Source organism: Nelumbo nucifera, chromosome 8 (genome assembly GCF_055504915.1).
Source record: "Nelumbo nucifera cultivar China Antique chromosome 8, China Antique-T2T, whole genome shotgun sequence".
Lineage (NCBI taxonomy): Eukaryota > Viridiplantae > Streptophyta > Magnoliopsida > Proteales > Nelumbonaceae > Nelumbo > Nelumbo nucifera.
The window spans coordinates 11,617,106-11,641,326 of NC_142656.1; the positions used below are offsets into that span (position 1 = coordinate 11,617,106).

At 35.8% G+C, this 24,221-nt stretch overlaps 1 protein-coding gene and 1 long non-coding RNA gene across 2 annotated transcripts; both read right to left on the reverse strand.

The window, feature by feature from the left end:
- On the reverse strand, positions 1–504 carry LOC148789626 (uncharacterized). Its single transcript, XR_016079375.1, has 2 exons — positions 201–504; positions 1–129 (listed from the first exon to the last, which is right to left on the reverse strand). It is a non-coding gene; the product is annotated as an uncharacterized LOC148789626 (long non-coding RNA).
- Positions 505–17,355: 16,851 nt separating this feature from the next.
- On the reverse strand, positions 17,356–18,112 carry LOC104592260 (thionin-like protein 2). Its single transcript, XM_010251525.3, has 2 exons — positions 17,682–18,112; positions 17,356–17,596 (listed from the first exon to the last, which is right to left on the reverse strand). Exons 1-2 carry the CDS (start codon positions 17,950–17,952, stop codon positions 17,535–17,537), a joined length of 333 nt encoding a protein of 110 aa, XP_010249827.1. The 5' UTR covers positions 17,953–18,112; the 3' UTR covers positions 17,356–17,534.
- Between the last annotated feature and the right edge of the window lie 6,109 nt (positions 18,113–24,221).

A 24,221-nucleotide genomic window follows, 5' to 3' on the forward strand; every position in this document is an offset into this window, starting at 1 on the left:
AGAATCAATCATAGCACCTTCATATTTTATTTTATTATTGAACAATCATAGCAATAACAAGAGTCAAATACTAATGCTTCTTGCATGTCTCAGAGCAAGTATTGACGCAGGCCTCCACTTCTCCTACAGCTGCAAAATATTATCAAGCATGTGAGTGAGAAAAAGTTATCAACAGAGTGAGAGAGAGAGAGAGATCATACCAGGGTTTTGCTTAGTACTGATGTTGGAGCACTTGGAACATGCACAATCCAAATTGCAGCGGTAAAGGGAATCAGTCGGAGCAATTGAAATGCACTGTTTCAAGCAACTTACAGCACAAGGTACGGGGGTCTGTTTGGTAACAACACAGGCGGCAAAGCATTTCACGTAACATTGTGGGAAAGAGGCAGATACAGTGGTTGCAAGCAGGGACAAGGCCAACACCATAACTGCCCTCATACCATTACCCTTCATCTTCATTCTTAAAAGTATTAAACAAAACATGAAACTTGCCTGCAACTCGGAATTAACTCTATTCTGCTCTCTTCATCTCTTCAACCAGAACTAGATTTATAGTAAGTTGAACCTGGTTATCCAATGTGCTCATTAATTTCTGGTCCCCGGATATACGAGTAAGATGAACCATTTTTAGAAAATAGAGCTGCTTAGCCTTAATTAAGGGTCGGCACTTTTTGTCATGTTTAAGAGGAAGAGGTCAAGTAAAGCACTAGTGTCAGTGAGAAATGAAATAATGGAACTGTTGCAGGGTAAAAACCATAGGAAATTTGGCCCCAACCACTGTTCTTTGTTTCCTTTTTCTCTTTTCTTTTGAGCCCAAATGATAATATACTATCAATTATCAAACAAGTGTTTCTTTTGTACTTGGGACCTGTTTGGTAGGGCTTCAACATTATTCCAACAGCTTCTGAAATAGTCTCATTGAGATGAAAATTAATCCACTTATAAACATGTATTTTTGGCTTTTTGGATTTTTCACCAAACATGGCTTGAGGGCTTTTAGTACTGTAGCCGTCCAAGGCCTATCTTGCAATGCTAAAAGTCATTGCGTTAAAGCTAAAGCCCTCTGGAATGGGCACTTAATTAAACTTTTTGAAGCTTTAGATTCAGTGTTTATTGATGTATTTTTGGGTTTTAATACAAGTATTTTGGTTCATCCATGTGCATGATAATCACCGTATCCATACATTTATTAAGTGTATCTTCTTGATATATATATGCATGCTTTTAAAAATATTGCCTTTCTAATATTACCTTTTGTTTTACTATTCTTGCTTTTACGCTTTAACTTTTCAAACTCTTCTGTCTTGTGACTTGTGTCCTTCATGTCCAACTGTGGTTTTATAAAGAATTAGTGTAGGCAGTATTATTTAAAGGGTTAACTACTTACACGGTTTTGAAAATGGATCGGATCGGATGGTCGGACCGGTTGATCAGACTCAGTTGGGCAATCGGTTCTATTTCACCCTAAAATTGTTGTTGGGTCAGAAACAGAGTTGAATTGGTTAGAAATCCGTTGACCGGGCAGTTGAACTATCGATCCGTTGACCTTGACTACGGTTTTTGGTCATTTTTTATTTTTTAATTTAGAACAGGCCATTTATTCAAATTGGATGATTGGACCATTTGACCCAGGAACCGGTGGCCAAAATGGTTCTGTCTCAGGTCCAATTTTTATAACCTTTTTATAGAAGGCCCCACTTCTTTAGAAGGCTGGTTCCTGGGTCGAACAATTTGACCGTTTGAACCAAACAGAAGGCTCGCTTTGACAAAAAAAAAAAAGAATGGCAAAAAACCATTGGACCGGACATGGAACCATTTTGGCCACTGGTTCTTGGGTAAAATGGTCCGCCCATCTAGTTCGAACGGACTGTTTGTTCTACTTAAAAAATAAAAAAATTAAAATAATAATAAAATAAAAATGATCAAAACCATTGTTTGAGTCGACAGTTTGACCGCTTAGATCAATGAATCGTTGACCAAATAACAATTTTTGGCCCAAGAGGGATTCTAAGGTGGAATGGAACTAATTACCTAACCAGTTCTTGGATCAACCAATCTGGTCCAATCCGATTTTCAAAATCATGATTCTAAATGCATGTTGAGATGTGCATGTGGGGGCCACGGGGTTCCCTGATTAATCCCCATCACTAAATTTCACTAATCTATTGACCTGACCCATATATAAAAATGAGAATGGAACAAGTTGAATTCTCGAAGATCCTGATTTCTCTTTTCCAATTTTACCCTAATCAAATAGCGGGCTTTTTTTTTCGCTTTTCTAATATTACCCCTTCCAATTAGAGGGATTATTTTTCATTTTTTTTTTGTTTTTCTAATATTGCCCCTGACAAATAGTAGGCTTTGGACGAATATATTTTGTACTAGAAGCCAGAAAAACTAAATGACAAAAGATCAGTTTAACATCAACATTTGTCACATATGAAAGTTCAAGTGTTTATTCTTGGATTTCGGTGATAATTGAATTTTTTGTAGTAACATGAAGATTGAACTGGAATGGATTCCGGAATTCTCAGCAACGTTATGTTTTTCCCAATCCAAGAGGTCATTTCTAATCTCTGTTATTCTTGTTCTCTGATAATCAGTTAGCTTTTAATTGGAAATGTCATAGGTTTTAATTACATTATTTCTTTTCTGATTTTCCTTGATTGTGGTCTCTATTTTCCTTGTTTTTATTATTCTATTGATTTTAATTAGGATTCTGGTTTAACAATATATTGAAAGAATTCTAGGTTTAGATTTATGGGTTTTTTCAGTTCATTAGCACTGAAGCATATTGAAAGCAGAAATTTACCTTAGCCTGATCTGTTACAGTGTTTGTTGATCAATATCTTAAGGCTATGTTTGGTTTGATAGAAAATAAGAGGGAAAGAACATTTTGGCCCTCGAATTCGTATTTCTCTCTTATTTTCCATCAAGCTTTGTTTAAGAAAACGAAAATAACTGCCACATCAGAAAATTTTATATGATTTTGCTGATATTGCAAATGTTTTTGTTTCAAAAAAAAATCGTATTTCCATTATAACCTAAAAAAGGCACAGTATATTGAAAAATGCTCAGATTATAAATAAGATAAAACAATAACCAATGAAGCATGAACCTGAGTATTTGGGGACACAATTTGTCAATTTGACTTAATTCATTGTCAAAAAAAAAAAGAAAAAAACAGAAACCAGTGAGATCTTCTATCAACAAAACATGTTCCAACCCTTTACTAACTTGATCTAACACCACACATCTCACTATAAGACTGTGATTCACTATAAAAGTGGAATCCACCATATATGAGATGTGTGGTGTGAGATTATGTTAGGAAAGGGTTGGAATGTGTTTTTTTGGCAGGTGATCTGGACTCCGAGCAGGCAAAAGCTTTCAATGGTTCAACGTATGGCAATTTTCTCTATAAAACCACAGGCTGACAATAACCACATAAGAGGCAAAGAGTTTGGATTTTTTTGGGTCATTTACTTGAACACCCCGTATGGTTTCACATATTTACTAAAACTTACCATATAGTTTCTAATTTACTAAAATACCCTTTTTGCTTGTAACCTATTTACTTAATCAACCTTTCACTAAGAACTATTTGTTTTGCCATCTGAAAATAGTAATGTGATCACCTAAACTAAGTGGAAAATATTCAGTTGCATGGACCCATAGTTCTTTATTCCAAATCTGTCCCTTAACTGAGTGAAAATGTTCAAGGGTATAGATCCATGGTTGCTTATTCCGAAAGTACCCTTAACACCTTTTTTTTTCTATTGAAGCCAAAATTGACCAAATAGAGAAAAATAGTGATTGTTTGTATTTTACTAGAGGCAAAAATGATACTTTTGTTTTTACCTTCTTTTGATTAAATTTATTTGAATTGGTGTTAAGGTTAAAACTGTCATTTCATATTCTCATATAATGAAATTTTGATTAAGTAAATTGATTGTACAGTATAGAAGATATTTTAATAAAATACAAAATATAGGGTAGATTTTGGCAAATTCATGAAATTATAGAGAGTGTTTTAATAAGTGACCCCTTTTTTTGGCTACAAGAGTTTGAAAACTTAAAACCTAGAAACAAGATGCTGACTAGAATTGGGATATGCTCCTCACACCGACCTCATGCTACATCCCATCATGTACCAGGAACATCTCCATGGAAATGGAGATCAAATCAACCCCCCATAATGTTCCACAGCACATCTCCGCTATGTATTGGGAACACCATCGAGAGATGTTTATAATACATGGCAGGATGTGCTGCGGGACATTGTGGGGGGCTGATTTAAACTCATGGAAATGCGTAAAATATAAGGTCGGTGTGAGGAACAGATCTGGACTCGAAGCAATAGCGTTGCAAAGAAAAAGGCAATTTAAAGATATGCATCAAGATATCAAGATAGGCTTAATAAATGTCTGGATACAGAGATTAAAATGCACATGGATAAACCATTAAAACTCATACATACGTACATTGATCACAATGAATCTTTTATTGACTCTTGATAAAAAATCATATTGACTGAAAAAAGTTTAAATACATCGGAAACATGTATTTTAATACTCTATGTGATTATGTGAGATGTGAATTAGTGGAATTACTTGGAAAAATGTTAGAAAAATGGTATAAAAAAATTAAGGGTGTATTCTACAATAAAGTTTTTAAAATCAAACCGGACAATGAACTAATCAGGAATCCAGCTCCTGGATCAAATGATTGGATCGTTCGAACCTAATTGACAGCCGGTTCTGACAAAAAATAAAAAATGGCCAAATTATTGAACGGTTTAACCGCCCGGGTCAGTGGTTTGTTGATCAAATCAACAATTTCTGGAAAAATAATGGTTTTGGGTAAAATGGAACCGGTCTGATTTTCAAAACCATGTTCTACAATATAATGTTTTCTTGTTTTGATTTGTTTCTGAAATTACCACATCAGAAAAAAGGAAAACAAAATCATGTTCTTGAACTGTGTTTTTATTTTGAAAAAAATTGTAAGTAGTATAGAAATTATATAATTTATAGATTATAATATTTATTAAAATTCTTTAAACCAGAATTTCAAAAGCATTCACGTTTTAAGTGGTCACATGATGATTCCCAAAAAAAAAATCAGTTTAAGTTGTTTGGAAGGGGATGTTTGTAATAATATGCAGACTATATGATAAGTTCTAGTAGAAATGTGAAATTATGGGGTTGTAAGGAAATGACCCTTCTTTTTTTTTGTAAGGAAAAGAAAAGAAATTGATTCTTTTTTGGATAGAAAATAGATTCATTAGGCTGTGGTTGCAATGCAAATAAATTTACACTAATGCAAAACTATGACATTGCAAATGATTCGAGTGTAAATTATGACCTATTTTTGTTATAAATTTTAGCTTGTTGGTTGATTACAGTACAAAGAAAGTAAATTAAGACATGAAGCAGAATAAAGTAAAATCTAAAACAAAATTAAACAAGAATTTGCATTTTTTACATTTGCACTCCCATAAATTTGTACTAGTGCAAATAAAATTGCATTGCAATCAAATACAGTCTTAGGCTTATTTTGGAAAGAGTACAAAACAAATATGAACAGCACAAATACATACAAAATACAAGATTTTGCACTCTACTTATTTGTATTTGTACTCCTTCCAAAATAAGCCTTAATTTCAAATTACAACAGTACAATTAAACAGTCTATGAGGAAGTCATGGGCTGGCATGAGAAACAATAATACAAGGTTGAAAACTTAGATCTATACAAATGTTTCAACCATCTGATATTCTTGACCCTTGAATTTGGTGTTTGATGGGCCGAAATTAGTAATATACCGTGCTGTATATTAGTATTACCAGGGTTCAAAAAGAAAAGTAAAAAAGCAGAAACAGATAAGCAAGTGGGGTTCAAGCCAAATGGTACAAATGCACTGGTGCACCTCCTGCACAAAGCAAAATGCGTTGGATTCTTGAGAGTAGCCAGCTTTATTTTCTAAATATGGATCAAGTCATCAAGTTACTCTTACATCATCATTTGTGGACACTGCATATTGAATTCATGAACACAATGAAAGACGTGAGGGGGGGGGGGGGGGGGGGGGGGATAGTCAGATTCTGATTCAGCTTCTTATAAATTAAGTCGTCTTTGTTCAAGAATCAAGTGTGAGAGGAAGAGATTTAGGGTTCAGAGTTGCAGAGAAGGGCAATCGGGTAGGGTTTTGGGTTTTGTTTGATTAATGAAGATGGAAGGTTATAAGGGTATGAGGATGAGAGCACTAGTTGTGGCGATGGTTTTGGCGTTGGGCATTGTTTCTGAAGCCACATCCAACTCTCAAACTTTCACCTATTGTTACCTGCCATGCTATTATCCCTGTATTAGCAAAGGAAAGACCTCCGTTTCATGTTTTTCGGATTGTTTTGCCCACTGTTTACCCGAGTCTCCTGATATCCATGACAAATGCAACTTGAATTGCGTAGCTTCCCAGTGTTCCAATCTCATTAGTAAGTATTCTCTCTCTCTCTCTAAAAGTGTATGCATGGTTTTGAAAATTGGATTGGATCGGATGATTGGACCGGTTGATTTAGGAATCGATCAGATAACTGGTTCTGTTTCATCGACAAAAAATTTATTAATTTGGTTAGTGAACCACTGACCTAAATGGTCGAACCATTGATCTGAATAATGATTTTTAATCAATTTTTATTTTATTTATTATTTTAAGTCGGAATGAATTATTCATTGGAACAAAATGATTGGACTATTCGACCCAGAAATTGATCTCTAGATAGATTCCATGTCAGATCTGGTTTTAAAAACCTTAAGGCTTGAGTGTATATGTGTGAAAAAATGATTGATTTGATATTTGATATTTTGCAGTTGAAGAGGAAGTGACAGAGTGTGTTCATTCTTGCTCTCGGTCTTGCTGGAAGGAGTAATAGTACTTCGTCTCATCGGCTTCAATAACTATAAAATATGATGAAGGATCACTGCTGGATAGGATTGGATGATTTGGTAACCAATCTAGTGGTATTGTATTCATCAAAATTTATCGAGGGTTTTGACCAGTCAAATCGTTTCTGGTATCATACCTTTTCAACATCATAGATTTATCCTTAAGAAAATTCTCGCTACCTTTTTTTTTTAAATTAAAATAGAGCTAGGGAATGGTCCATTTTAAGGTGGATAAGAAGGCCACGTCTCCTAAATTAATTTTTTAAACATTTCACTTTTATGTTAATTGGGGGGTGAGGCAATTTTAACAGAATCCGGATTTTCTACCCACAAAAACTGTCTATGTCTATTCACATAACATCACAGTCATACATAGAGAATATCTCATCCTTTTATATAATATTTTACATCAAAGATATTTTCAATGCATGGAAGTAGTATGTTGTGGGTAGAGATATGAATAAAGTTCTTGTGAGCAGGAGATCTAGAATCACATTAACATCAGAGCCTCACTTTGCCGTGCTAGTTATAATGGGAACCTAACCAAGGAATTCAACTTTTTTTTGGTACTAACATAATACACATTACAAAGTGATTAAGGGAGAACATAACAAGGTGTATATGAAGTCCACTAACCTTGAACCAAGTAAGTTCTTAATTTCAAATTTTTTTAGATTATGCCATCTCCCACCTCAAATGTCGGGTGCTCTCAAAAACTAATTTCAGGAAATCATCAAGTTATCAAATCAGAATATCAGAATACTCTTTCTTTAGTTATTTACTTAAAATTAGAGAGAGAGAGAGAGAGCTTATTGGCTATCTCAGTTATGCATTAACCACAAGGCTATGTTTGGTTTGAAGAAGAAAATAAGGAAAAGAAGAAAAATTTAGGGAAATCTATACAAGATTTATAAAGATTTTCTTTCCTTTCCTTTCCTTTTCCTTCAAACCAAACATAGCGTAAGTGTTTGACTGTCGTTTTTGTTATTTTAAAATTAAGAATAACAGGTAAGGGTGCCAACCAGTTGATTGTAGCAAAGACTTGGAATCGAATCTCACCTGCACCTAAATTTGGGGCTATGGGTTGGGAGACGGGCTACCCTGTTATGTAGCATTTCGAAAGAAAATAAAAAAAAAATTAAGAATAACAAAAGAAACTAAGGATAAAAATTAATTTCCACCAAATAAAATTTACAATATTATGGTCCATGGACCAAGAAAACCAATGTCTCACCACAACAGCCAAGAATTCACATATGCGCTCCACAGAACACACCCTAAAAATGTCCCACATGCACGTCTCAGCGTACGTTGATAACATCTTTCGTATTTATCAATGAGATATTTTTCAAACATACAGTCAGAATGTATTGTTGGACATTTTTGGGGTGCGCTCTGTGGGGTGCAGATGTGATTTCAACAGTCAGTGCTGGAGCCACCGGTCACTGAGCTGTATAACGAATTCTCACGCAAAAGGCAATTAAAATTGAAATTAACTGAAGCTGTGATGACTTTATGGCTGAAATGGTCGCTCAGCATTCATCGAAATGGAGACATGGGGGATCAAACCTGCATAAACTAAACACTCTACTGTAATTTTCTCTACGAAGAACAAATCATGGGCTGAACTTAGATTAAAAGTGTTTCATACATCTTCTTGACCCTTGAATTTGATGTTTGATGGGCCCAAATTAATAAAATATCATGCCCTATATTAGTATTATCAGGGCTAAAAGAAGAAAAGCAAAAAGCAGAAGCAGATAAGCAAGTGGGTTCAGGCCAAATGGTGCAAATAAATTGCTGCACCCATGGTTTTCAAAATTGGATTGGACTGGACGGTTGGACTGGAAAAATCAGGAATCAGTCATCTGACCGGTTTCGTTTTATTCCAGAATTGTTATTTTGGCCAAAAACCGTTGATTTGGTCAGTAAACTGTTGATTTGGGTGTATGAACCGTCCAATGGTTTTTCGCCGTTCTTTTTTTTTTTTTTGTCAAAGCGGGCCTTCTGTTTGGTTCAAACGGTCAAATTGTTCGACCCAGGAACCAGCCTTCTAAAGAAGTGGGGCCTTCTATAAAAAGGTTATAAAAATTGGACCTGAGACAGAACCATTTTGGCCACCGGTTCCTGGGTCAAATGGTCCAATCATCCAATTTGAATAAATGGCCTGTTCTAAATTAAAAAATAAAAAATGACCAAAAACCGTAGTCAAGGTCAACGGATCGATAGTTCAACTGCCCGGTCAACGGATTTCTAACCAATTCAACTCTGTTTCTGACCCAACAACAATTTTAGGGTGAAATAGAACCGATTGCCCAACTGAGTCTGATCAACCGGTCCGACCATCCGATCCGATCCATTTTCAAAACCGTGTAAGTAGTTAACCCTTTAAATAATACTGCCTACACTAATTCTTTATAAAACCACAGTTGGACATGAAGGACACAAGTCACAAGACAGAAGAGTTTGAAAAGTTAAAGCGTAAAAGCAAGAATAGTAAAACAAAAGGTAATATTAGAAAGGCAATATTTTTAAAAGCATGCATATATATATCAAGAAGATACACTTAATAAATGTATGGATACGGTGATTATCATGCACATGGATGAACCAAAATACTTGTATTAAAACCCAAAAATACATCAATAAACACTGAATCTAAAGCTTCAAAAAGTTTAATTAAGTGCCCATTCCAGAGGGCTTTAGCTTTAACGCAATGACTTTTAGCATTGCAAGATAGGCCTTGGACGGCTACAGTACTAAAAGCCCTCAAGCCATGTTTGGTGAAAAATCCAAAAAGCCAAAAATACATGTTTATAAGTGGATTAATTTTCATCTCAATGAGACTATTTCAGAAGCTGTTGGAATAATGTTGAAGCCCTACCAAACAGGTCCCAAGTACAAAAGAAACACTTGTTTGATAATTGATAGTATATTATCATTTGGGCTCAAAAGAAAAGAGAAAAAGGAAACAAAGAACAGTGGTTGGGGCCAAATTTCCTATGGTTTTTACCCTGCAACAGTTCCATTATTTCATTTCTCACTGACACTAGTGCTTTACTTGACCTCTTCCTCTTAAACATGACAAAAAGTGCCGACCCTTAATTAAGGCTAAGCAGCTCTATTTTCTAAAAATGGTTCATCTTACTCGTATATCCGGGGACCAGAAATTAATGAGCACATTGGATAACCAGGTTCAACTTACTATAAATCTAGTTCTGGTTGAAGAGATGAAGAGAGCAGAATAGAGTTAATTCCGAGTTGCAGGCAAGTTTCATGTTTTGTTTAATACTTTTAAGAATGAAGATGAAGGGTAATGGTATGAGGGCAGTTATGGTGTTGGCCTTGTCCCTGCTTGCAACCACTGTATCTGCCTCTTTCCCACAATGTTACGTGAAATGCTTTGCCGCCTGTGTTGTTACCAAACAGACCCCCGTACCTTGTGCTGTAAGTTGCTTGAAACAGTGCATTTCAATTGCTCCGACTGATTCCCTTTACCGCTGCAATTTGGATTGTGCATGTTCCAAGTGCTCCAACATCAGTACTAAGCAAAACCCTGGTATGATCTCTCTCTCTCTCTCACTCTGTTGATAACTTTTTCTCACTCACATGCTTGATAATATTTTGCAGCTGTAGGAGAAGTGGAGGCCTGCGTCAATACTTGCTCTGAGACATGCAAGAAGCATTAGTATTTGACTCTTGTTATTGCTATGATTGTTCAATAATAAAATAAAATATGAAGGTGCTATGATTGGTTCTCTTCTGTCTTGTCACTTTAGCTATCAAACCGTAAGGTTTCGTTTGGATCCAGTGTAAAAGTACACTGATGACGTTTTACACTGAACCGTATAATAAGTAAACGTTACATTTTGAAAAATGTGATAAAAAAATGTAAAGTTATACATCGACTATTGATTTAAAACTTTATGCTTGATGGGGTTTTACATTGATTCATGATGTAAAACTTATTACCTTTCCTTTCCCAAAAGAAAATGGAAATACTAAACCATAAACAAGATTTAAAATATTGCAGCGTATTGATGCATATCAAATAACACACATCGAGGCTTTCAGGGTCACCGATATATATACCACATAGAGTTAAAATAGATTTAATACATTAAAAATAATTATAACGAATTTCCATTAATCCATTGTTAAACCTAATAAGCTTAAAAAGTAAAAAGTATGAACCTTTTTATATGCCCAATAAGTGTCCATACTTTGAACCTTAGGCTCCATTTGAAAGGAATGCAAATACAAATATATATATATATATATATATATATATATATATATATATATATAATACAAAACCTTGTATTTTGTGTTATTTTGTATGTATGTGTATTTGTATTCCTTCCAAACTGAGCCATGCCCACATAATGTGACCATCCTTCTTGGTCCAAGACTCCAAGCATCGATCTTAGACGTGCAGCAACCTGTAATATTTGCTAGCATTGCCATCCCTAATCACATATTTGCATTCTTTGATTTCATTTGGAAAAAAAAGGAAAATGGTTATATAAGTCGGTTCTATTATATGCATAGTTCAATTAATTTTAAAGAAGAAAAAAAAAGTGCTGTTGAGGACCCACCTCAAGAGTTCGGATCAGCTATCACAAGGTGTCAACAACATCCCAAGCTACCAGCCATTGCAAGTGTACATTGGGAACATCTCCCCATAATGTGAGTGAGGCTGCAGTGGCTTGTTGGGATAGGGTTGATAGTATATCTCTACACACACCTCAAATTTGTTGTCATGGTGGGGTTGTATTTGAAATGCGCAACTGTAGCGTCTTGTGGACAGCAAACCAAGCTCTTGATGTCTTCGGCACTAACAAGCCTCAAACCCCAGAACATGTGAGAGTGTGCCATGTGCATTTTATGGTCAAGATCGATTTTATATTTCTGTTTCATATAAAAAGAGGAGAGATGCTGAATCTAACATTTTTTTAAGAAATGATGATGTAACCATTTTCTAATGTATTGATACATATCGGTTTGTATCAGCCGATATATGTTGGTTTCCGATTTATCGGCATGCAACATAGGTGGAAACTGGAAAGGTGAAATACACTACTCTAATCTGGTGAGGAGACGAGAAATACAACAAAGCCACAAACATCAAAGAAAACATAATTACGAAATTGCTAAAACCCCTAACTTTTTCATTTCGTGAGGTGAGATCAACTGTTTTTTCTTAAATAAAATTGCTAGCTAAAGTTATATTGGATAGATCTTTTAAGCAACAATTGGAAGTGTTAATTGTATACTCAAGATGATTAAAAGCATAGGATTATTACAAGATTGCTTACCTCGACTAAAAACAACAGAATATAAGAATTAATACAATTAAAATTACATCACTTTGCCCCAATACATTCTTTCCCTTGTTGACTGGTAAAATTAATAAACCCATTGCACTCGATATGTAATTTATCTTTTTAGTGTTTCTAATCGGATTTTGCCAATTACATTCTACATTCCTGAGTTTATTTTTACTGCCAGGAAACGTCAATATGATAAAAATAAAAGTTTCAAGCCTTAATTAATACAATGCTAGCTGGTTATACATCCATCAGTGCGGTGCAAAGGATGGTTAAAATTAATGAATAAATTTTCCTTTATTTCCTATCAGTTTGAATCCTTCTGTTTTTTGTATTTTGATGATTTTTCATTGAATTTAGTATAAGGCGTCAAGTGTATGGGATCTGTACTGAGTCTGTGGAGGTTTGGTAGAACTTTATTCATTGTCAACCATCTTGTTCATGGTGATGAGTAATTCATTACAATTTGGTGATCAAAGAAACAATACAGAAACCAACCCTATCCTATCCTGCAGTTCTTCATCTTTTTATTTTTGACCAGTCATAGAAGCAGCTGGGTTAATTCTGACTGCATGTCTGAGAACAATTGTTGACACAGCCTTCCACTTCTTCTGCAGCTGCAAAATATCAAACCAATCAATCTTCAGGAGAGAGAGAGAGAGAGAGAGAGAGAGATTTGTTACCAGGGTTTTGCTCAGTACTGAGTTTGGAGCACATGGAATATGCACAACCCAAGTTGCAGTAGGAATGGGGATCACCAGGAGAGGTTGGAATGCAGTGCAACAAACAATTCCAAGAACACAACAATATGTTGGACTGTCCTGTGGAAATACAGGAATTGATGCATGGCAGGTAACAACCGCTAAAAGTCTGAGACTGAGAGGTTGCTGTGGTTGCAAGCATGCCCACCACAACAACCATCACCACTAGTGCCCTCATCATACCCTTATCCTCCATCTCCATCAACAAAGCAAATCAAACCCTAGCTAGCTGATGACTCTTCTCTGCAACTCTGAAGCCTATGTCCTTTCCTCTCACTCTTGAACAATGACTGAATTTATAAGAAATTGAATCTCACCATCTCCTCCCTCACGTTTTAGTGTGCTCATCATGATGAATTTGAGGTGGTTACAGGATGTAAGAGTAGTTTGATCTATTTTTAGAAAACAAAACTGCCTAGTCTCAAGAATCAACACATTTTGCTCTGTGCAGAGGGTGAAGCAATGCATTCGCACCATTTGGCCTGAACACCTGCTTTTCTGTTTCTACTTTTTGCTCTTCTTTTGAGCCCTGATAATATTCATATACTGTCAAGAAGATCAGATGGTTGAGTATTCCTTCCAAAAAAAACTAATTAATCAACTAAAATCTTGCCATAGGGATGGGCTATCTAAAAGACTTGTAAGTAAATACCCACATTGATATAATGAGCCTGTTCAATTAAAATTATTATTTAAAGAAAATTTTGCATGAATCTTCAAGGGTTTAACTGGCCCTGTTTACTTTTCGGTAAGTTATTTATCCAGGTAAATACAATTACCAGAGTAAGTTTTTCCTAGGAAGCACTTACCCCCTTAAGTGCATTTATCTATGTTCTTTTATTTCCCAGGTAAATAAGGAAATGACCATTTTAATCATAGAAATTCATTATTAAATGGGCATTTTTTGTCTCATTTAAGTGTTGGTAACTTTCTTTGGAAAGTTATTTACCCATTTAGGTAAGTGGTACCCAAAAAAATAAACTTTCCTTTGTCCTCCCATAAAGCTGAAAAAAGAAACGTGTGATTCTTGGTCAATTGGAACCAAAATCCCATTGACCAACTTTCCCCCCTCTCAAAATCCAAAAAAATGCCCCCTAACTTTTAATTTCCAGGTGGGTTTTTAAGAGTAAAGCCAAAAGGTGAGGATTTGTACAGATTTGTAGTTGTCAATTTCCTTTTTTCTTTTCTGTGGAAAGGCTAATGACTGCTTAATGACGATAGTTTGTTTTTCTTAGCAGAAGTTAAATTTTGTTTTAGCTAGAGCCAACAATAATTCAAATTTAAAGGCATTCATATGCAATTTCTAAACTTTAAAGCACTGTTTTCAAAATCAGACCGGACCGGAAAAACCGGGAACCGGTCATCCATTTTTCTCCAAAACCGCTTTTTCCCTCAAAACCGTTGATTTTGATCAACAAACCATTGAACCGGCTGGTTAATCGTTAGAACGGTTTTGACCGTTTTCCAATTTTTTAATTTTTTTATTTTATTTTTTTGACAAAATGGACCGGCCATTTGGGTCAAATGATCGGACCGTTCGAACCAGTAACCAAACCCCTCACCGGTTCGATCACCTATTCGTTTTAAAAAACCATGCTTTAAAGCATTATCGGGAAAATAACTCTGAAACAAGTCCAAACAGACACGTCAATTGGAGATGAAAGAAAGAAGTGGATTTACTTTCTTCCCTCTTATAAATTTTAAAATCCATATACTTAAATGTTTATTTTTTATTGTTAATCTGTTAATTGGAGAAATCGACCTGATTAAAATCAGGATTTGTATGTATGGCCTAGATTGAACCCAATTACGATTGGATCCAAAGTTTGTGGACCCAAATCCTCCTGATTTAGGCTGCGTATGTCAGGTGTATTTTGGAAAGGTGCCAATACAATACATCCAATACGGGTCTATTGTATCGAAATTTTGATCCTTAAAAATTATAAACAAAAATGCTTGGAGATAAGGTAGAAAATAAACTTGTTCCAAAATCAGAATTTTTGCTTCTTTGCATGGTTTTTAAAACCGACCCAGAGAATGAACTTCTCCATTCTGACAAAAAACTAACAATGGTTTGCTGACTAAATCAACATTTTTTTTGTAAATATCCGATTTAAAAAAAAAACAAAACCATTCAACTGACCAGTTCTCGGTTTTTTGGTCCAACCATCCGGTCTAATCCGATTTTAAAAACCATGCTTCTTTGCTAGAAGCAAACCCCCCCAAATAGAATCCTCGTTGGGATGGAGTGAATAACTGACCAAAGAGTAAAGACCTTGCCTGTGATCTTCCTGTGGAAGAAAACTTTGGCTATCCATTTCAACAAGCTTGGGCTGTCAGTGTACTATTACAAAGGAACATGGAGCCTATTAACAACCCAGATTGTCAAATTTAGACAGAAAATCAAGTGGTTCTTGTACCCACTTCATAGCTCTTGCAGCCATGCACTATAAACACCCATAAATTAAAACAAACATGTACGAAAATATTCCCGATGTACGGCTGCAAGGGCTGTAAAGTGAGTATGTAAACCAATTTTGTGAGGAGGAAATCCGAACTCAAGAATGAAGAAAAAACTACTATAAGGAAGACCCGTTAATGGTGGGTATTCGTTTTCTGAAACTCTGATGTTATATGAACCAAAGAGCAAAGACACACAACAACCAAAACTGTCCCTTAACCCAGTCCTCCAACTGAAGGCACCAAAAAAGCATGGTTTCTGGCTCTCTTCTAAACTCAGCTCGGAAGGGGTGTCGGTGGTGGGCAGTTGGATAGAATCAGGGCCCTACCACACAATGAATTTCCACTTCATTCTAACCCTATTTTGTTCAGCCAAGCCTAAACATGAATCCAAATCTTGGACCATAGCACACCCCTGGTGGGTTAAGATAGGGGTGTCAATTGGACTGGATTTGGTCCAATCTGATCTAGTCCAATGTGAGTTTATTATAAATGGATTAGATTCAATCCAATCCAATAAATATTTTGGACTGGTCCAATTTAATGTCTGACGTGTCTAGTCTGTTTAATGGACTAGATATTGTCTTAATCCAACCCAATCCAATCTAATAAATATTTTGGACTAAATTGATCCAATCCAATATGTCTTACTGGTCAGTCCAATCCATCCAAATTGATTTTGGACCGGATGGGGTCCAATCCAAAACCGGCCCATTGACACCCTTAGGTTAAGGTCAATACAGATAACTTTGGCACTGCTGTCCACTGTCTCTCTCCATGTGATTTAGTTCATACTGCCATGTCTCTACCACTGTTATTATTGTACGGAGTTCAAATGGATTAATGCGTCACACAGAGAGACTTTTTTTTTCCAGGTTTAGTGGGTTTGAGTTAGGGAAGGATTCCCACGTTCTACAAACTTTGTATTAAGAGAACTAAGAGAGTAGAGAGCAGTTTTTGTTTGGAGAGTAACAGGACCCGCAATTGTCAGCGCGGGGCCTATCATTCAAGTTTTTTCCATACCCATCAAAGAAATCACGAGTAGGGCTGGCAATGGATCGGATATTGATCTAATCCGATTCAATCCAGTATGAATCCATTATAGATAGATCAGGTCCAAGTCAATTCAATAACTACTTTATACCACCATTTTGGACAGGTCCAATGCAATGTCTAAACCGTCCAAAATATTTAAATTGGATTCAATCTAAACTTGATCCATTGAAATTTGGATTAGTTGAATGCTTTAGCTGTTCAGCACGCTATGGAATCAATGATGAGGTTCCATGTCAGTATTAAATTTATAGGCCTCATTATAAAAGTTGCAGGTTCCATGTATGTAATACTAGTGTGAAACCTCATCATTAGTTTCAGTCCATTGAACAGCTAAAGCGTTCAGTTAATCCTTGACCCGGTCTATTGACATTCATACTCTTATCTTATGTCAATGGAGGGGGCAGCGTTCAATAAAAATTCATTACAAATGGATCAGGTCCAATCCAATCCAATAAATATCTTGGACCAGTCCAAGACACCCCCCCCCCCGGGCCCCGGTAGAACTGTGACCCAATCAATTCTAGGTCTCAATCCTCCAAATTAAATTGAACAATAGTGGGGAGCGGGGAGCCTGCTCATTCTGATTGGTGCTGGTTACGCGTGCCTCTCTCTCTCTCTCTCTCTCGTCACTCGCAAACATTGAAAATCAGCAACCAGCTTGACAATCACGGGTGATCTCTGACTCTTAGACAAGCAAAAACCAGAGACTGTTTCTTTTTTGGCTTTTAATGTCAGACTGGCATCCGTGACCCCTCATGTCTCAATGGAATTTTTTCTTTGGGGCAAAAGCCAAAAGGCCACCAATAAGACAAACCATACTTGGCGCTGCGTGCTTACATTCTTTATTTAAAGTTTGTGAGTCACAGACAAACAGATAAAAACTGAAATTGGCATCTTCATCAGTCCTTCCTCTATATTTCTATGTAATAAAACAAATCATTCAAGACCTCAAGCTCACAGTGGAGAGAGTCTGGAGACTAGGACTAGTACTTCTTCCTGCACATCCGAGAGCAGCCGTTCACACAGCCTTCCACATCCTCTGCACCTGCAAAATGAAAGCAAAGAGAAGAACATGAGAAAGAGAGAAAGAGAGAGAGAGAGGGGGGGGGGGGGGGGAGGGGTTTCTCTACCTGGTTTCTTCTTGGTGCTGAGATTGGTACAGAGAGATGAAGCACAACCAAGACTGCAGTAGTAATGGGCATCATCAGAAAGAAAGGGGGGAGTGATACATTCCTTCAGACATTGCCAAGAACAAGACAAGGCGGTGGTGTTTGGTGTGATGAGACAGAGAAGGAAGCATTTGACGTAACAATCCTTGAAAGAATCTGCTGTTGTCTGCCCTGCAACCAGCCCAACCACCATGATCATCACCAGAGCTCCCTTTACACACTTCCCCTCCATCTTCTTACCAAACAGAAACCTGCAGATCTACTCTCTCCTCTCTGTTTCTCTCAATCTCTAGCCAAGCTCTATCCCTCTCTGTTTCCCTGGTTTGGTGTTCTGATGAGCCCCTCCAGTCTTGGATTTATAGGACTTAGGACGGAAACCCTTCACCCATTCACATTTCATTTGAGTGCTTTTCAGTTCTCAGTTTATAAAATATTTGGAAAAGGTGAAACTGGTAGTGTGTTACCCATTAAGATTAAAATAAACAGTTAACTTATTTGGATAAAATAAATTATTAGGGCGAAGGAAATCTATTTTAAGAAAATAAAGCTGTTTTTATCTTTTTTTTTAATTTTCATTTTTTCAGCTCTTTTTTAGCCTTATTTTTTTTATTATGGTAAATTGCTAAAACCTCCCTGAAGTTTGATAATTGCAATCACTTTCCCTAAACTTTGTCACATAGTTGCAACTGGAAAGTAGACCCTCTTTTGTTAAAATACTCTAAAAAGAAACATAAAAATGTTCAAAATACCATACAGTTAGTTACTTTTCACCAAAATGTTTTTTTTTTCAAATCTTCCCTTCATATGAATTGCTGGCCCAAGTCTTTCCATAATCTCTTTTCTAAAATTGATTTATTTTCTAAATTTGTCCTTTATATCAACTGCTCACAAGTAAAGCTACAATTTTAAGGGCCCATTCGCTTTTCAATAAGTTACTTATCCAGGTAAATGCAATTACCTAGGTATGCTTTTATTGGGAAACACTTACCCGGGCAGATGTATTTTACCCATGCTCTTTTATTTCCCAAGTAAAAAAAGGCAATGACCATTTTAGCCATAAAAGTCAATTATTAAAGGGGCATTTTTGTCCCATTCAAGTGTTGGCAACTTCCTCCTTGGTGGGAAAGTTATTTATCCACTTAGGAGATGATAAGTGATACATAGAAAAATAATCTTTTCCTGATCCCCACATTAATCTGAAAAAAGAACAATGGATTATTAGTCAATGGAAACCAACTTTTCCCCCTCTCAAAATCTAAAAAAGAACACCCCCTAAGGATCAGTTTGAAAGAGTACAAATGCAAATAATACAAAACATAAGATTTTATACTCTACATATTTGCATTTATACTCCTTCCAAACTGAGCCTAAGTTCTTTTATTATTATTATTATTATTATTATTATTATTATTATTATTATTATTATTATTATTATTATTATTATTGTTGTTGTTGTTATTGTTGTTGTTTTATATAAACCAGCCTCAATAATAATTGCATAGGTATTTTAAACATTTTTGTATCTCTTATTAGAGGAATCAAAGAAAGGAATTAACTTGCAACTGTATCAAAAAGTTTAAGTTTAGGAAAGTGATTGCAATTGTCAAATTGTAGGGGAGAATTCAGCAACTGACCCCTTGTTTTTATTTATGCATCCTTTAAAAATTAGTTACAAACGAGTCACAGTTTGTCTGAACGTGGGACCCATATAATGGCGGTGGTGGGTCCACTGTGTATGAATTTTGTATGGCCATGACGCCATGATGTTAGGCACAGTTATCACTTGTTGGCTAAAAAAGTAGAAAATTCTTCCTTCACTTTTTTTTTTTAATTTTTTGCTGAAAAAAATTTGCTCTCATTTCAGTAAATCAAAAGATCATTTGCCTTCCAAAATCAATTAACCAAAAAATTGTTAAGCAAATTTTTGGCTTTAAAAAAAGAAAGGCATATTTCATTCTTTTCCATCGAGTTTATACTTCATATTTCATAACATGGTTCAAAGTACGATACGTATCGGTTTTCACTGTCACCGAAACATTAAATACTTGGGGTTTTATGCCTTGCCATCGAGAGAAATAGATGGCTGAAAGTAAAAATCTCTCATATTCTTAGAGAAGGTAACAGGGCTGCTGACTAGCTAGCCAATGAATGAAGTTAAAATTAATTTGTGTCCTGGGTGCCCGTTGTGAATTATGATGTGTTATGTTATTAGGAATTCAGATTTCATCCTCACATCCCCTTACATTGTGCATTGGGAATATTTCTCCATCAATAAAAACATACGAGTACGGATATGATTTTAATGCATGGTTGTAAAAAGCTGTGAGAATAATTTTGTGAGGACCAAATCCAAATTCCTTATTTAACTGTTAGTGACTTGCGTGTAGTTTCTTCTCCTTTGTACAAAAAAAAAATTAAACATTAAGACCCCTTCTGATATATTTATTTTTGAAATATTAAACCAACAATTAAATAAGTGAACATCGGTGTTCAAAGACTCGGGATGCACAATTTTTATGCAATACATTAGGAGTGTCATATTTTAGACCTGATTTGAAGAACTTATACAGTATTAGGCAAAGATGCTCAACACAAGCTAGGGATGCAAATAGTATCTCATTGTGTGAAACCGATTCAATTAAGGCCCGTTCACTTTTTAGGAAGTTACTTACCCAGACAGGAAACCCTTACCAAGGTAAGTATATTTGTCTATGTTCTTTTGTTTACTAGGTAAATAAGATAATGATTGTTTCAACCATAGAAAATCATTATTAAAAATGGGCAATTTTGTCTCATCCAAGTATTAGCAACTTCCCTCCGTATGGGAGTCTGGATCTCCTGCCCACACAAACTCTGCTCATGTCTACCCACATAACATCACAGCCACACATGGAGAACATCTCATCCTCCTACATAGTATTATGCAGGGGGAGATGTTCCCAATTCATGGGGGTTGTGTGTTGTGGGGAGATGTGGGCAGAGTTCTCCTGGGCAATAGATCTGGAGTCCATATGGGAAAGTTACTTATCCATCTGGGAGATGGGAATAAATTTTCCATCAACCCCACATAAATATAAAAAAAAAAGAACAAAGGTATCTTGGTCAATGGCAACTTCCCCCGTCTCAAAATCCAAAAAAAAAAAAAAAAATAGGTACTTATCCATATTTTTTTATAATTGGATCAATTATACACCCCTATACTACCATCAATCAGTTTTAAGTATATATGCTCATATATACTTATACTTTATATTGGCTCAATTTAGAAGGAGTACAAATGCAAATATGCAGAGTGCAAAACCTTATATACAAATACATACAAAATATAAGGTTTTGCACTCTGCATATTTGCATTTGTACTCCTTCTAAATTGAGCCAATATAAAGTATAAGTATATATGAGCATATATACTTAAAACTGATTGATGGTAGTATAGGGGTGTATAATTGATCCAATTATAAAAAAATATGGATAAGTACCTATTTTTTTTTATTTTTTTGGATTTTGAGACGGGGGAAGTTGCCATTGACCAAGATACCTTTGTTCTTTTTTTTTTTATAGAAGGAGTACAAATGCAAATATGCAGAGTGCAAAACCTTATATTTTGTATGTATTTGTACTGTACATATTTGCATTTGTACTCTTTCCAAACTGAGCCATTGTATCTATTAATAGAGTTGATTTGAATAATGTTTTTCATTATTTTTTTATAGATTCAAGTTTCATAAAAATAATTATCAACTAATTTTACAAGTCGTTTTCAGTTCATTTGTTAATGCTATATATTATTTTGATAATTTTTAATTCAACTTATATATACTATTCAATATTCGATTGTGATCCAAACTTGATTCCGATTCAAATAAAAATGAATCAAATTTGTATCTACCTATATCCGATTCAATCCATTTGTATCTCTAACAAAATAACAATATGATCCTATGAACACCTTTCAAGAAAATTGTAATTATATGGATATATCAAGGAGCATAGTTTGAATTAATTTCAAGCCTTAGATAATTGCAACATTTTTTTGGTAAAAAGAAAAAAAATATAGAGATAAAATTTCATCTAATTGGGATCTTCATCTAAGGATAGAGGAGGTATTGTATCGGACATATGCTGCAACCATTGTCACTGCATTCTCTTGCGACCCCCTAATAATAATTCAAAACACCGAAGTGAAATATGGAATAACAGCATTATGACAGAAATTGTAAAGACAGAACTTTGAATAACAATGGGTGGAGTTAGACACTTAGACCTGGCAATCGGATTGGGTCATATTGGGTTCATGTTGGGCCAAGGTATTTTATTGGGTCATTTCAGGTTGGACCAGCTTTGTCTTGGATTGGTAAAGGATAGACCCTAGCCCTAAATATTCAGGTTAGGGTTGATCTATTCTTTGACCAAATCGATGTTTTTTTCACCAAAAATATAGATTTGAGTTTTGGTTCAAATGACTTGAATGATTCAATTGCTTGGATCAACATTGGTTTGAAAATAGGTGATACTGCAGCTGTCAACCATGACCTTTTGGTTCGGGCCATTAGATATGAGCCATGACCTCCTTTTTTGGGTTGGATCGGCTTGTGGATTGAGTCACTATTTTCGATTCTATTCAATCAAACAGAATAATTTATTCTAATTCTGATTCCAGACCCTATTCCCGTAAACCAAACGGGGCTTTAATACATAGGTATCACCTCAATCAAATTAAATCGATCATCTACAGAATAATTAAGATAGCACCACCAGGAAATATTCAGAGCTTGATTCAGGATTTCAAATATTAAAACATGTAACGAGGCAAGAGAACAGAAATCCACTAATCCATTATTCGCATACATTCAGACAATAAAATCAAACAGAAAATTGGTTAACTAATTAATCTCAGGACAACGATTCCCTGCTACTACTCTCATCTTCTCATCACTCTCTTTGAGGCCCTGAATCCAAGTTTTAAGTTGGAACTTGGAAGATGCCTTAAATTAGGGTCCACCATGTTCAAACCACGTGAATGAAAGAGAAAGAGAAAGAGAATCCCGAGTTAAAAGTGATGGTTTTGTCCCTTTTTAGATGATGGATTCGATTGGTGAAACGAGGTTTAATAACTCAACAGCTAGATCGGACGCAAATTGGGATATTCTGCTAACAAAACACGTACCAGCCTTCTACTAATTTGATCTAACACCATACATTTCACCATGAGACTGGGATTCACCAGACCCGCCATGTATAAGATGTGTGGTGTGAGATTATATTCGTAGAGGGCTGGAACGTGTTTTGTTTGTAGATGATCCCGATTCGTCGAGTGTGCCTCACGCCAATTTTACAGCACATCGCAGACGTGCATTATGAACATCTCCTATGCATGATGTTATCATTTATGGGAAGATGTTCCTAATGCACGGATGCAATGTTTTGTGAAGATGGTGTGAGATCCGAACTCCTCAAAAGTTGACTCACTTGGCAAGTTTCTAGCAGACATGATAGGTGATTCGTATGAGACCGGATCTGCTCCTCACTCATGGCCATGGTTTTCAAAAACGGACCAGACTAGACGGTCGAACTGGAAAAACTGAGAACTGGTCAGGTGACCGGTTTTGGTTTTCCCCAAAACTGGAAATTTGCCCAAAACCGTTGATTTTGGTCAGCAAACTGCTGACTTGAGCGATTAACCATTCGAACCGTTTGAACAGTTTTGACCATTTTTTTTTATTTCTTTATCAAAACAGGCCTACCTTTCAGCTCAAACAATCGAACTGTTTGACCTAGTAATCGGACCCCTGACCAGTTCGGTCTCTAGGTCGTTTTTAAAAACCATGCTCATGGCACCTTACACCAACTTTACAAGCACATCCCACCGTGCAATGGGAACATCTTCCGTACTTATGTATTATTATTTACGGGAGATGTTCCCAATGCACGGTGGGATGTGACTGTGAGGTCATTGTGAGGCGCCCTGTGTGAGGAGCAGTTCCCAATTCGATTCGCATAGATTTATTTTTTTAATAATAGTTCAAAGTAGGGTTAAGTAAGGGTCCATTTGGTTGAATAAGGATTTGTTTTTTTTTTCCTTTTTAAATAAGGGTCCATTTGATTTGCAATTAGAATTGGAATTGGAATGGTCTATTTCTCTTCTCTGTTTAGTTCAAACATAAATCAATATCAAAATCGAGATCAACTGAAATAGATTTTCATTTTCAAAGTAGGGTTAAGGAATGACCATTCCCTCAAATATGGGTATGTCATCCCATCAGGAATAGTAATGGAATTTCAATTCTATCCAACCCAACGATTGAAATCGGAATAGTTCTAATTTAGACCCTTATTCTCACAAACCAAACAGACCCAAACATCAAACCAAGTTGATCACCGGTTGTAATTAGACCTGTTCATGGGTCGGGCCGGGCTTTCACTTGTCACTAATGAAAATATACTAGGCCCGAGCCCGAGCTCGACCCAACCAACAGGCCTATAACTTGGGCCCGAGCCCGG